Raw genomic sequence first — 15,123 nt, forward strand, 5'->3', positions numbered from 1 at the left:
GATAAAATGATTTGTTATAATTTTCATTTCATGATATTTATAATCTTATAAAGGCCTTATTGTAAGTTCATGATATTTTGAAGTCATTAGGAAGGTAAGTTGTGGTGCAGATCCAAGTTTAAAGATGTGAAGTGTTAGTTTTAAAGTAGAGGTTTTGGTTCTTGAGCTTTTGTATTTTCCCCATTAATAATATCATTTACATTGGAAAGTACTGAATTATAGTTTTTTCCTTAAAGGGAAAATATCAGCTTGCTACAGAAATAAAAGAAAAAGAAATAGAAGGATTGAAGGAAACATTAAAAGCATTACAGGTAAAGTAACTTAGTATTGCTTAAAAAAATAATTTGGTATTTTAGCATTGTATTACTAAAATGTCCACTAAACATGTAAGTTAGCCAAACAAAGCTGACAAAAATTCATATATCATATAACTTAGTAACTTTTTCCTGAAAGCCTCGAATTTCAAATTAGTAGGATTTTCCTCATCTTTTATTTTAAAAAGAAATCTTAAAATAGCTTCATTATTTCTTACTGTAATATAATTAAATAAATATGTTATTTTTAACACTTTGTAAATAAAAAAAACCAAGTCAGGCCTATGTATTAGAACTGATTACCTGTGGTCGTTAAAAGTGAAAATAGAATAGCATTAAGCAAGTCATGATTATTTGTTAAGTACTGTGCTTATTTTCTGCAAATACAGAGATGACAAAAACATCACATTTGCCTTTAGGTTGTTCGCAGTCTCGTATAGAATACAGAGGCATACAGCTAATGATGATTCGTTAAATATATTTATTGAGGTCTACAGTGTGCCAAGCACTGTTCTAACCACTGGAGATATAGCAATGAATAAAAAGAACAAAAATCTTTACTTTTATGGAGCTTCCATTCAAGGTGGGGGAAAACAAGCAATAAAATGAGATACAAAGTAAAATAAAGGTTGTTAGGAGAGAAATACATGATTTTGAAGTTATCACCCTATAGATAACAATAATTACAAAGACCAAAATATATTTTTACAATGGAAGAATCCTGACGGTCACTTAATCAGGTAATTCACATCATAGTGTGGATTTGTTTAAGCATCTGATAAACTTTCTTTAGTTGATTAAGGTAGTAAGAAGATTCCCTTTTCTTCATATCCTCACCAATCTTGTTATCTCTTGTCTTTTTGGTCATAGCCATTCTAAAAGGTGTAGGGTGATACCTCTTTGGGTTTGATTTGCATTTCCCTGATGATTAGTGATGTTGAATGCCTTTTCATATACCTGTTGGCCATTTGTATGTCTTTCTAGAAAAGTCTATTCTGGTCCTCAGCCCATTTTTATATTGGTTTTGTTTTGTTGCTATGGAGTGTACGAGCTTCTAATATATTTTGGATATTAACCCCAATCAGATACATGGTTTGCAAATGTTTCTCCCATTATAGGTTGCCTTTTCACTCCATTGATTATTTCCTTTGTTTGCAGAAGCTTTTTAGTTTTATGTAGTTCTAGTAGACTATTTTTGCTTTTATTGCCTGTGCTTTTAGTGTCCTATCCAAAAAATCACTGCTTGTGCTAATGTGAAGGAGCTTTTCCCCTGTGTTTTTTCTTCTGGTAGTTTTATGGTTTCAGGTCTTATGTTTAAGTCTTTAATTCATTTTGAGTTGATTTTTGTATATAGTATGAGATTTTGTATATGGTGTGAGATAAGGATCTGATTTGTCTTCTGCATGAGGGTATTCCAATTTTTCTAACACCCGTTATTGAGGATTATCTTTTCCCCATTGTGTATTCTTGGTACCCTTGTTAAAGATCAGTTAGCTGTAGTTGCATGGATTTCTGGTCTCTCTATTCTGATCCATTTAACCAGTATGTCTGTTTATACCAGTAACATACTGTTTTGATCACTGTAACTTTGAAATATATTTTGAAATCTGGAGGCCTGATGCCTCTAGCTTTGTTCATCTTGCTCAAGTTTGCTTTAGCTATTATTTTCTGATTTTAGGGGCTTTCGTGGTTCTGTATGAATTTTAGGATTTTTTTTTTGTTTCTGTAGAGATTAACATTGTGATTTTGATAGATTGCATTGAATTGGTAGATCACTTTGGATAATATGGACATTTTCACAATATCCTTCTATCCATGAACACAGGATGTCTTTCCACTTAATCTGTCTTTTAAAATTTCCTTAGAATTTTTTTTTTGTTCTTTTAAAAATGATTTCTATTTCTGTATTGAATTTATTTTTATACATGTATTTTCCTGATTTTGTTGCGTTTTCTATCTATAGGTTTTAAGTAAACTGTTTTTTCCTATTAATGACTTATTACATGATCCTGTGGTAAGACACTTTGTCTTCCTGAGCCTCAATTTTCCTTCAGGTGAAAGGAAGAAATTAAAAACATCAGAATTTCCCAAACAAACAAACAAACAAAAAAAGAATTTCCTAAACAAGATCATTTCATGAACCAGTAATGTATCTACATTACTCTGGATGTCAGGAGTAAGGAATTTGGGGAGAGGTCTTCATTCACCCACCCAGAAGCGGCATGAATAAGAGAGCATAGATGGAAGGTGGTAAAAGTTGGATTATGAGTAATGACCTGTCAGATTTTAAGCTCTGTAGTTTTATGATGTCATGTTATTTCACTAAATTTTAAACTTACTGAATTTATAAATTAAGATAGTAATTACTCCTACAGAACTGAGGGTGTATTTAATACATAATGTATTGTTTGTACCATTGAAACACAATTTTATTAGGCCTTACTTAGCCACAGTGACAAAGGGAATTAAATTGCTGTAGTGTGTACATTTATCCATGAGGAATTGTTAGACATTTGAATACTTCTATAGTTTAGAGAATCATAAACTTACAGAGATGTTGGAAATACAATATAAAGAACTTATTTTTTCCTGAATGATTTAAGAGTGGTATGCCAGTCTGATACTCTACTACCCCCAAAACTATAGTTTATCTTTCCTACAATCAAGGACATTCTCCTACCATCAAAATCAGTAAGTTAACATTGACACATAATTATAATCTAATTCTCATGCCCCAATAAGGTTTTACTAGTTATCTTAATAAGGTGTTTTATAGCCAAAAGATCCAGTTTGAAACCCTGTGTTGCATTTATTTGTCTTCTTTAATTTCTTTTATCTAGACTAGTTCCTCAATCTTTGAGTAATTTTTGTGACTTTGACACTCTTAAAGATTACATACAGTTATTTTGTAGAATGTCTCTCAATGTCTGTTTATAATGATGTTTCCTCATGATTAGAATTCGTTGTATATCTTTGGCAGTAATATTACAGAAGAAAGGTCTTGTTCTTATAATCAAATCCTATCAGATAGTTCATGATTTCATTTTCACTATTGGTGATGTTCAGTTTGATCATTTGTAAGGTAGTATCAGACAGATTTCTCCATTGTAAAGGTACTCTTTTCCCCTTTGTAATCAGTATTTTTTAAGGAGATACTTTGAAATTATGTAAATATTTCTCACCAAACTTTTACTATATTCGTTTATTTTTTTATATCAGTGTAGACTTACAGATTTTTTCAGTGGATTAAAATCTATGACTATCATTTATTTTGTTGCTCAAATTATCCTTGATTTGGCTAGTGGAAGTCCATAAAACTGATTACTGAGTCCTTTAGATATGTCTTCATTCTTTCAGCATTTTCCTGCTTTTAGATAAAAGCAAAATGTGCCAGAATCATTTTGTAATTTACTTGACCTTGCACTGGAATGAATCCCATGTTGCCCTGGTTCCTTTTAGTGGAAAATGGTATGTAGAAGCAAAGATCTGGGCACTATTGTACTAATTACTATTGATAAATCACTGCTCTCAGACTTTCTTGGTGGACAGAGATCTACGTATGTATTTATATACACACAAATATAATTTGTTTATTTATAATTTATAATGTTTATTTCCCTAACAACCTATGTATATCAAAAACCATGAATTCACATTACCTCCAATTTTAATACAAAACCACAAGGTTAATTTTAGTTTATTTCCTTTCTGTATTTATACATTTCTTTCCTCTTACAGTGAGAAATGCGCCATTCTTTATCCTTAATATATTTACTTCTTTGATAAACTACCCTGTATTCAACCAGTTTACCATTTTGCCATGGCTTCCTTCCTAATATAGATGCCCTCTTTTCCCTGCTTAGACTCTGACACCATGAACTGCGTTGCCCTTTTTCAGGGTTGCCCTCCTCACCTTACTCAGCTTCTTTTTAAATTTTATTTTAATTCCAGTATAGTTAACATACAGTGTTATATTAGTTTCGGGTGTACAACATGGTGATTCAGCAATTCCATACATCACTCAGTGCTCCCCTTAATCACCATACATGACAGATGCACCCCTTAATCACCATCACCTATTTCACTCATCCCCCCACCCACCTTCCCTCTGGTAACCATCAGTTTATTCTCTATAGTTAACAGTCTTTTTCGTGGTTTGCCTCTCTCTCTTTCTCTTTAAACTTTGCTTGTTTGTTTTGTTTCTTAAATTTCACATGCAAGTGAGATGATATGGTATTTGTCTTTCCCTGATTGAATTATTCTGCGTAGCATTGTACAGTCTAGCTCCAACTATGTCGTTGCAAATGACAAGATTTCATTCTTTTTTATAGCTGAATAATATTCCATTATATATATATACCACATCTTCTTTACCCATTCATCAGTCAATGGACACTTGGGCTGCTTCCATAGTTTGGCTATTGTAACATAGCTATAAACATTGGGGTGCATATATCCCTTTGAACTAGTGTTTTTGTATTTTTGGGGTAAATACCCAATAATGTGATTTCTAAATCATAGGGTAGTTCTCTTTTTAATTTTTGAGGAACCTCCATACTGTTTTCCATAGTGGCTGCACCAGTTTGTGTTCCCACCAACAGTGCATGAGTGTTCTCTTTTCTCCACACCCTCCCCAACACTTGTTGTTACTTGTGTTTTTGATTTTAGCTGTTTTCACAGGTGTGAGGTGATATCTCATTGTAGTTTTGATTGGCCTTTCCTTGATAATAGTGCTGTTGAGCATCTTTTCATGTGTCTGTTGGCCATCTGTATGACTTCTTTGGAGAAATGTCTTTCATGTCTTCTGCCCATATTTTAATTGGATTATTTGTTTTGGGGGTGTTGAGTTTTAGAAGTTCTTTTTTTTTTTTTTTAAGATTTTATTTATTTATTTGACAGAGACACAGCGAGAGAAGGAACACAAGCAGGGGGAGTGGGAGACGGAGAAGCAGGCTTCCTGCAGAGCAGGGAGCCCGATGCAGGGCTCTATTCCAGGACCCTGGGATCATGACCTGAGCTGAAGGCAGACGCTTAATGACTGAGCCACCCAGGTGCCCTAAAATTAAAAATTGTAATGGCCGTTCACTAAAAACATGTAAACAATAACAAGGTCTACAAAAGGGAAACTGATAGTTCCTTACTACAGTCCCAAATAATATAAAGCCAGTTAATAGAAAATTAATGGGAAAATAAGGTTTGCTGTAAAGAAATGTATTTTATAGTCAGCTTTTTATAAAATTTTTCATAAAGTGAGGGATAACTATAATAGGGAGACATTTGTACTTTATCTTTGAAATTGTCTTCTATACTTAATAAATTAATTAGTGTCAGTATAGTTTTGTTTCTGTATTGGAAAGATGCTTGTATCTTATACTATAATCCACTTCTATGTAATTTTAGAATGAAAAAAAGTCATTATATATAATAGCTTCCATAAAAAGATTTCATGTGAGTCTAGTTATATTACTTTCAAATTCTATTTCTGTTTCATAGGAATGTAACTATGTTGTAGCTTTTTAAGGTGGGAAATGCTCTAGAGATGTTGATAAAATGTAGCTGTGAATCATGATTCAGAAAGAATTAAATGCAGAGGTGTTAATGTGTGAAGAACAGTGACTTGAAAGAATTTTGTAAATTTGCTCTAGATGTATGAGTTTTACCTTTGGCAAATGGTAGCTATGTTAGTGAAGGTTCTTCAGTGAAACAGAATCAATAGTATATACATATAGGAAGAGATTTATTATGAGGGATTGGGTTACCCAACTATGGAAGCAGAGAAGTGCCACAATCTACTTTACTGATTCCACTGCCTCAGATGCTGATGTCACCCAGAAACACCCTCACAGACACACCCAGAAATGTTTAATCTGGGCACCTTTTGTTCCAGTCAAGTAGCCACATAAAATTAAATATTACATTAGCAAATAATAAATTCAGGATTAGAGTGAAAGTGTTCTGAAGTTTGTTTTCCTCTTTTTTTTTTTTTCTAGATGACTTCTACCCTTTTACTTTTCTTTTGTCTGTATGCTTCAAAAAATACTCTGATCTAGGGACGCCTGGGTGGCTCAGTCATTTAAGTGTCTGCCTTTGGCTCAGGTCATGATCCCAGGGTCCCGGGTTGAGCCCCACGTCAGGCTCCCTGCTCGGCGGGAAGCCTGCTTCTCCTTCTCCCCGTCCCCCTGCTTGTGTTCCTGCTCTTGCTGTCTCTCTCTGTCAAATAAATAATAAATAAATAAATAAACTTAAAAAAATACTCTGATCTCATACCATCTCATGTCTTTCAGTTGGGATCTATGTGCAAAGGACTTTCAAATATATATCTCCAGCCCCAAATCCCACCTGGATTGACATGAAATTTGATATATTCAAAACCATGAACATGATTTTTTTGTTTTAGAAAATATCTCCCTCCTGAAAACTTCTTTGTCTTTTCTTTCCTCATTAATTATGGTTCCCTTTTTTTCCTGTTGCAAATTTTTTCAGCATTCCCCTCAGAGTATATCCAGAATCTGACCACTTCTCACTATATGCATTATTGAAACTCTAGTCCTCTTCATTATCCTTTCATCTGGATTATGACAATAGCTTATTAAGTGGTTTTCCTGCTTCCACCTGTGTCCCCTGTTAGTGTCAACAGAGTGACCCTTTAAAAAAGCAAGTCAGGGTATGTTATACTTGTGCTTGGAACTTTTCAATGTCTTCCTGTCTCAGTCAGTGTAAAAACCTAAATCTATATCATGCATTGCAAGACCGACAATGAATTGCCCCCCTTGCCTCCTACTTTTCTCTGAACTCCTCTATTGCTGTTCTTCCCCTTGCTTGTTCCCTTGCAGCTATATTGGCTTTCTTGTTTTTCTTTTGTGTGTGTGTGTACACATTTAATTTTATTGTAACAGAGCAACTTGTACACTTTTAATGTTTAAAACTGAGCATCATCTTTCCTTTCCAGAGAAACAAGAAGAAATTTAAAAATAAACAGGAACAAAATTATGGTAGAGAATGTCAATTCCAAATAAGATCCTACAGGTTCTGCTCATTCTCCCATTGAGTGGCAGGACTCAAGTCATCATTAGGAGAGAATTTTATTTTAAAAGTGTCAACTTAAACTGCAGGGTGTCGTTAAACATCACAATTAAACATGCCAAAGGAGAAGACAATGTTGTCAAAATCCCCACTTAACCTACCTAACCATCTCAAACTTACCTTTTGCTGACGTTCTGTAACCCCATTTTTAAAGTTTTTTTCTTTTTTTTTTTTTAACAACAGAAAGTAGATACATGTTGGTAAGTGCTAACTGTCCATATTTACATAGAGACACAGTGTAATCTCTGAGCCCAATATACAGAGAAAGGAGGAAAAGTTAGAATTCTATGCACTACTACACAGGGCTAAGGGAGCAGAAGATTTTTCTTTTTTCCCACAGAGCACAGGGGTCTTGATTCCATAAAATTTTGTTGTGACAGGAAGGGATAAAAATGAATTTGGACGGAAGAAAGAGAAATTAAAGAGTCGATCCCATTTACAAATACACCCAAAACCATAAGATACCTAGGAATAAATCTAACCAAAGAGGCAAAGAATCTGTACTCAAAAAACTATAAAATACTCATGAAAGAAATTGAGGAAGACACAAAGAAGTGGAAAAATGTTCCATGCTCATGGATTGGAAGAACAAATATTGTGAAGATGTCAATGCTACCTAGAGCAGTCTACACATTCAAAACAATCCCTATCAAAATACCATCCACTTTTTTCAAAGAAATGGAACAAATAATCCTAAAATTTGTGTGGAACCAGAAAAGACCCCAAATAGCCAGAGGAATGTTGAAAAAGAAAAGCAAAGCTGGTGGCATCACAATTCTGGACTTCCAGCTCTATTACAAAGCTGTCATCATCAAGACAGTATGGTACTGGCACAAAAACAGAGACATAGATCAATGGAACAGAATAGAGAGCCCAGAAATGGACCCTCAACTCTACGGTCAACTAATCTTCGAGAAAGCAGGAAAGAATGTCCAATGGAAAAAGGACAGTCTGTTCAACAAATGGTGTTGGGAAAATTGGACAGCCACATGCAGAAGAATGAAACTGGACCATTTCCTTACACCACGCAGAGAAATAGACTCAAAATGGTTGTAAGACTTAAATGTGAGACAGGAGTCCATCAAAATCCTAGAGGAGAACACAGGCAGCAACCTCTTCGACCTCAGCTGCAGCAAGTTCTTCCTAGAAACATTGCTAAAGGCAAGGGAAGCAAGGGCAAAAATGAACTATTGGGACTTCATCAAGATAAAAAGCTTTTGCACACCAGAGGAAACAGTCAACAAAACCAAAAGACAACTGACAGAATGGGAGAAGATATTTGCAAATGACATATCAGATAAAGGGCTAGTATCCAAAATCTATAAAGAACTTATCAAACTCAACACCCAAAGAACAAATAATCCAATCAAGAAATGAGCAGAAGACATGAATAGACATTTTTCCAAAGAAGACATCCAAATGGCCAACAGACACATGAAAAAGTGCTCCACATCGCTCAGCATCAGGGAAATCCAAATCAAAACCTCAATGAGATACCACCTCACACCAGTCAGAATGGGTAAAATTAACAAGTCAGGAAACGACTGATGTTGGCAGGGATGTAGAGAAAGGGGAACCCTCCTACACTGTTGGTGGGAATGCAAGCTGGTGTAGCCACTCTGGAAAACAGTATGGAGGTTCCTCAAAAAGTTGAAAATAGAGCTACCATATGACCCAGCAATTGCACTACTGGGTATTTACCCCAAAGATACAAATGTAGTGATCTGAAGGGGTACGTGCACCCCGATGTTTATAGCAGCAATGTCCACAATAGCCTAACTATGGAAAGAGCCAAGATGTCCATCGACAGATGAATGGATAAAGAAGATGTGGTATATATATACAATGGAATATTATGCAGCCATCAAAAGGAATGAAATCTTGCCATTTGCAACGACGTGGATGGAACAGGAGGGTATTATGCTAAGTGAAATAAGTCAATCAGAGAAAGACATGTATCATATGACCTCACTGATATGAGGAATTCTTAATCTCAGGAAACAAACTGAGGGTTGCTGGAGTGGTGGGGGGTGGGAAGGATGGGGTGGCTGGGTGATAGACACTGGGGAGGTTATGTGCTCTGGTAAGCGCTGTGAATTGTGTAAGACTGTTGAATCACAGACCTGTACCTCTGAAACATAATACATTATATGTTAAAAAACAGAAGAAGATAGTAGGAAGGGAAAAATGAAGGGGGGTAAATCACAGGGGGAGATGAACCATGAGAGACTATGGACTCTGAGAAACAAACTGAGGGTTCTAGAGGGGAGGGGGGTGGGGGGATGGGTTAGCCTGGTGATGGGTATTAAAGAGGGCATGTATTGAATGGAGCACTGGGTGTTACACGCAAATAATGTATCATGGAACACTACATCAAAAGCTAATGATGTAATGTATGGTGATTATAACATAATAAAATTAAAAAAAGAATGATAAAAAAATGAATTTGGAATCGAAAGGGGGAGAGATTCTTTTCCCAGTGTATTCTGCTCAAGGTATTTCCCTCCAAAATAAGTTGAGAACCATGGTATAAAGAGAGAGAAGAGACTTCAAAAAACAGGGCAAATAAGCACAAGAGGAGGGGGGAGAAAGACTGCAGCTTGCTCCCAGGGACTAGAGAAAATTCAAAAAGGAAGGTTGGAATCCATCAGTGTTTCATTAGTCATCTTCTCCTTCATCATCTTTTTCTTCCCCCTCATCATCATCTTCATCTTCTTCACCTTCATCCTCATCTCCTTCATCAATATCTTCCAATCCTTCATCATCATTGTCTTCTCCTTCCCCTTCTTCATCATCCATATCAGGAACCAAATAGTACTGTAATGGATTTGGCCAAATATCATCTTCGATGACCTCTCCTAACTCATCTGCACCTTCATCAGAATGGTCAGTAAACCAGATGCACAAGCTCTCTGGTTTCTCAGGCTGTCTCTTCCTGCTGGCTTTATTCTGTGTTTGACTTGAACGTCTCATCAGATCCTTTCCAGATTTCAATTTGATTTCAGTGGACTTTGAAGATGGATCACCACTCTCATGCAGATGAAATTCTTTGGAGAGAACTTTATTTTCAAAGTAAGGGTTTTCATCAAAATAAAAATTTATTCTGTAACCTGATTTAGTATCTTCAAATTATGTCACTTTAACTCTTGTCAAATAATGCAGTGCCTCTTCATCTTCCTTCCAAACAGTACAGATACTTGTGGATCATTGACAAATGTTGTTAGCCCCAAATTTGGGATTTTGGCAATCAATTCCAATCTCTGAAAAAATCGTTGGTGGAGTTTGTTATATTTCTGTTCTACTTTCAAAATCTCCTCACTGGCTTGTTCATTAAGTCTGTCTATTTCATCTTGTACTTCATCAATATGTTCAATTGCTTCTTGCTGTTCTGTTTCTCCCTTCAGCAAGTGATGAGAGATCAATGTCACCTCTGGCTTGGGGGCAGGAGGTAGTCTCAGTTTCTTTGTTTGAGGCAGGATCAAAGACTGGTGTTTGGGGGTCATGCTGTGCAGAAAGCCCATGAAACAAGGGCAGACACATGTCTGCAAGAAGCTCCAGTTACTCTTTCTTGTTGTTCTACAAACACTCCAAATGTTGTCCTACCTTAGGGCCTTTGCAGTTGCTGAAATTGTCTTCCTCACTCCTATCAAGTCTTGACTCAAGAGATGCCATCTCGGAAAGGATTTTTTTGGGCATCTTACGTAATCTCCTTCCTTGATTTATTTTTCTTTAGTGCTTATCAATATTTAATAGATCATGTATTTAAACTTATTTTTATTGGTTATTTTCTACAATCAGAAAAGCAGAGTTTAATCTGGACAGGATTTTTTTTGGTTCAGTATTGTACCCCCATTGTGTATATTAATGCTTTACTTATAGTATGCATTCAGTATTTGTTGAAGAAATAAATCACCTATGACCTATTCCACAAAATGAAATAAAATTATCAGCTTATTCAAGGCAGAAGGCTAGATTGATTTCAGAATAGGAAATGTGAAGTAATTATTTTTGCTTAAAATTTAACAAATATAAACAGTTTAAGAAAATGAGCATTCATCCACAGCTGTTTGGAGTTTAACTTGGTCACCCATTCTAGAGGACTATGTAAGAATTGTTAAAAGTCTATGAAAAGGAACAAATACTAGGAATTCTGCTTCTTGGAATTTATTCTGCTAAAATGAGTAACTATAGTTCTTGGTACAAGCATGTTTATTTCACAATAGTGTCATAAAACTGCAAACTGGGTAAACCTACAAAAATGAGAGTGATTTGGTAAACTATGGTATTAAGTTAAACAGTGGAATACTATGTAATCATTAAAAAGTTGCATTGTAGATTAATTTGTCATAAAAAGGTGCTTGTCATATATTAAGTAAAAATGGGTCACAAAATAGTACATATATTATTATTCCCTCCCCACTGGATCTCTTTTAAAGTATAAATGCATAGAAAAATAACTGGAAGTATCAAAGTATTAATGATTGTTATTTCTGGGTTGTGAGATGGTTTGTTTAAAACTTTTTACCCTATGCTTTTTCATTTTATCAAATTTTCTTCAATGAAGAGCTGATACTAAGTAACAAACTCTCCTGGACTGCTCTTGCTATTCTGCTTGCTTTATTTTCCTTCGTAGTAGTTGTCACTCTCTAACCTTTGTACTTTTTACCTATATTTTATTGTCTGTCTACCAGTACCCCCACGAGACAGAAAGCTTCTAAAGGTCAGGGATTTGTTTAGTTCAGTGCTGTATCCCAGAGTCCTAAGGAAAGTGACTGGTATATAGTAGGTGCTCCATAAATATGTGTTGAATAATTAGTGAATATATTGTTTCTGTTATACAGAAGAAAGTTATGGTAAATAACATCTTGAAAAAAATGTCCCAAGGAAAAAATAGTGCATAGGAAATAAACACCACATTTTATAGCATACAATTTTAATATCAGGAGGATAACAGATAAGTGCAGAATTATAATGAATTTTCTCTTTGTTTTTTCAAGGTTTCTAAATATTCTTTACAGAAGAAAGTAAGTGAAATGGTAAGGAGATTACAAAATATACACCCGCTCCCCAGATTAGCACATAATGTTGTAGTGTCTTTGTCAATATAAATGTGGCATTTATATTAAAATAAGTTGAAACTGGGTATTAATATTCCCTTTAAAGGACTGAATTACAGTTTCAAGTATAGCTTAAATGAATTTACTTCACAAATTTATTTCTGGATTACATAGTGTTTACATATTACAAAATAAATTTAACCCAGTTCCCATTATTGGTAGAGGGCTTATTTTAATATCAAAGAACAAGGAAATAAGAACAACAAAACCTATTATTTTATTATCTTTTCTAGGTATTTATGCAAACATGTAGTTATTAATGATTGCCTGAAAATTTAAAATAATACAAAGTTGCATTTGAATATGACACTTGGGATATGTATGGTACTCATTCTTTGTCATTCAACAAGTGTTTGTTGTGCCTTCCTCTTCTATAGTATATTAAAAACTAATATTTACATTTTTATAGCATAATATGGAATATTTACTTTGATATTCTCTCTTCCTATCCCTATTTGATTCAGAAGGATTTTTTTCTCTATTTTTGATTGAGCACAATTCTCCCATATCCACTTAAATCTTCTGAGGGCCTTTTGGATGGACTTATGCTATTTCAGTCTTCCTTCTTTGGAGCAGACTGTAAGACAAGTAAAAGTAATTTTTGAGTGAAGTTTATATATTGTATGTATGAGAAGTAAGAAATGAGAGATCACTTCTCATTAAATACAGAAAAATAAAGTAACTGTTTTGCTTCGTGAAATTGTTTTTGATGTGTTAGAAAATAAAAGAGGCTTAGAAAGATTGCTAAGCTTGATTAAATAAAAGATGCGAAAATTCTGTTGCTGTTCAACTGGAAAGAATAAAGATAATATTGTCAGACTATTTTAAACTATGATTTTAATTAAGCTGAAAAACTAGATTCTGGTTTAGCTTTAAGTACCATGACATTTGTACTGAAAGTCATCTTCAACGCTACAGTGGTTTTACACAAAATATAGTGAAATTGAATAATGTGCCCTCTGACCTGGGAGATAAGGCTACAAGTTAAAGATCAAAGGCAACATAAAATGTGTTCTATTTTATTCCACTTTAAAATTTCATCAAACAGATACTTAGAGTCTTAGAAAAAATGAAAACAAGTTTTTAGTCATTTCTGAGTATTTTGTTAATGTGAATGACAACCTCTTAAAAACCTTCTAAAATGATATTTTATAGTGACAGTGTTTTTTCTGACAATTCAAAGCATTAAATTTGGCATTAAAATAATTGTATATATTGATATGTACAATTGATATTTTATATCCATTCTGACAGAATATTAAATGTGTTTTAGATAATTGATTTAAGTTTTAAAAATAATCTTTTTTCTAAACATTCTTACATTATTTCTATGTATTTCAAATGACCTTTATTCAAAGTACTATATTCAGTAATTAAGTTAATCTTATTTTATTAAAATCATTTTTCTTTTATGTAACTTAATTCTATGGGCAAGACAGGAAACAAAATGGTCACTGTGTCAAGGCAGGATTTTGGGAAGCAACTGATTAAGTTAAGTGTCCAAAAAGAAATAATTTTTAAAACAGTATTAAGAAAATTGTAAAGAAGTTCATGATCTCCTCTAGGTGAGCCCTTAATTACTAGTAAATTTCTGTGTTTTGGGAATTCAGTAAGCTGATTTTTGTGTGGAGGTGGTAATATGTCTCTAGATAAATTAACACAATTATGAATTGAAGGATTCACCTAGCTCTAAAAGTACCCTAACCTTCTATTGAACAAATGATCACATTGATCATTACCAATAGAAAGAATGCAAAAAAATAATAATAAAAATAAACTATAGAAGGGGCGCCTGGGTGGCTCAGTAGTTAAGCATCTGCCTTCGGCTCAGGTTATGATCTCAGGGTCCTGGGATCGAGCCCCGCATCGGGCTCCCTGCTCAGCGGGAAGCCTGCTTCTCCCTCTCCCACTCCCTCTGCTTGTGTTCCCTCTCTCGCTATATCTCTCTCTGTCAAATAAATAAATAAAATCTTTATTAAAAAAAAAACTATAGAACATCACATTAACTATTACTGTGATTTGGTGATTGATGAAAATCTTTCCTGTCGTGTTCTCATCATTACTGTATCAGGTGACTATGTTTTGTAATGAGTAGCTGATAAGACTTAATAAATGAAGTAAAAACATATCCAACCATTTCTTAGTTATGTTTTATGTTTTTGTATATCACTTTCCTCTAAAGCAAAGACTTACAGAAAGATTTATTTTTCTTTATTAAATTAAAGTTTGAATACTGAAGGTTTCATATGATTTAAAATTACCACATTTTTTCCTTTCATAGTAGATTGTTTTTAGAATGAAGACTTGTCTGGAAATAATCTTCATAATTATAAATATAATTTGTATCTGTACACACAAACTATTAGTGTAACTTTAAGTTAGTTTTTTAAGTATTATATACCTTATCTTTGTGACTAAAAAAGGTAAAAATATCTTAAGAAAGCTGCCATAGGTTTTTTAAAAAGTGAGTTTTATAACCCCATTGATTTATTTTGGGGTCATAGTGAAGAAATTGAAAGGTAAGTTGCAAAATAGATTTGAAGAATGTATGAAGTTTCTTGAGTTTTTATCTTTTTCTCTAAAATTTAATGAATTAATTATTTTAAGGG

The 15,123-nt window shown here is 34.0% G+C and overlaps 2 protein-coding genes and 1 pseudogene across 2 annotated transcripts in view; 2 read left to right on the top strand and 1 right to left on the bottom strand.

The window, feature by feature from the left end:
* The window catches only part of LOC135362328 (coiled-coil domain-containing protein 73-like), a 143,167-nt gene extending 136,803 nt beyond the window's left edge, over nt 1–6,364 (top strand). The window contains exons 8-10 of the mRNA XM_064576619.1: nt 237–311; nt 2,278–2,328; nt 6,305–6,364. Of these exons, the coding sequence (XP_064432689.1) occupies nt 237–311; nt 2,278–2,328; nt 6,305–6,364 (186 nt within the window). The remainder of the gene's footprint in view (nt 1–236; nt 312–2,277; nt 2,329–6,304) is intronic.
* Nucleotides 6,365–10,055: 3,691 nt separating this feature from the next.
* On the bottom strand, nt 10,056–10,900 carry LOC123857258 (protein SET-like; annotated as a pseudogene).
* Nucleotides 10,901–12,416: 1,516 nt separating this feature from the next.
* The window catches only part of CCDC73 (coiled-coil domain containing 73), a 64,640-nt gene continuing 61,933 nt past the window's right edge, over nt 12,417–15,123 (top strand). The window contains exon 1 of the mRNA XM_054512000.2: nt 12,417–12,433. Within this exon, the coding sequence (XP_054367975.2) occupies nt 12,431–12,433 (3 nt within the window). The 5' untranslated portion in view covers nt 12,417–12,430. The remainder of the gene's footprint in view (nt 12,434–15,123) is intronic.

This window comes from Mirounga angustirostris, unplaced genomic scaffold, assembly GCF_029215605.1.
Source record: "Mirounga angustirostris isolate CCGP_5_RB_7025 unplaced genomic scaffold, mMirAng1.0.hap1 SCAF_13, whole genome shotgun sequence".
NCBI classification, from domain to species: Eukaryota; Metazoa; Chordata; class Mammalia; order Carnivora; family Phocidae; genus Mirounga; species Mirounga angustirostris.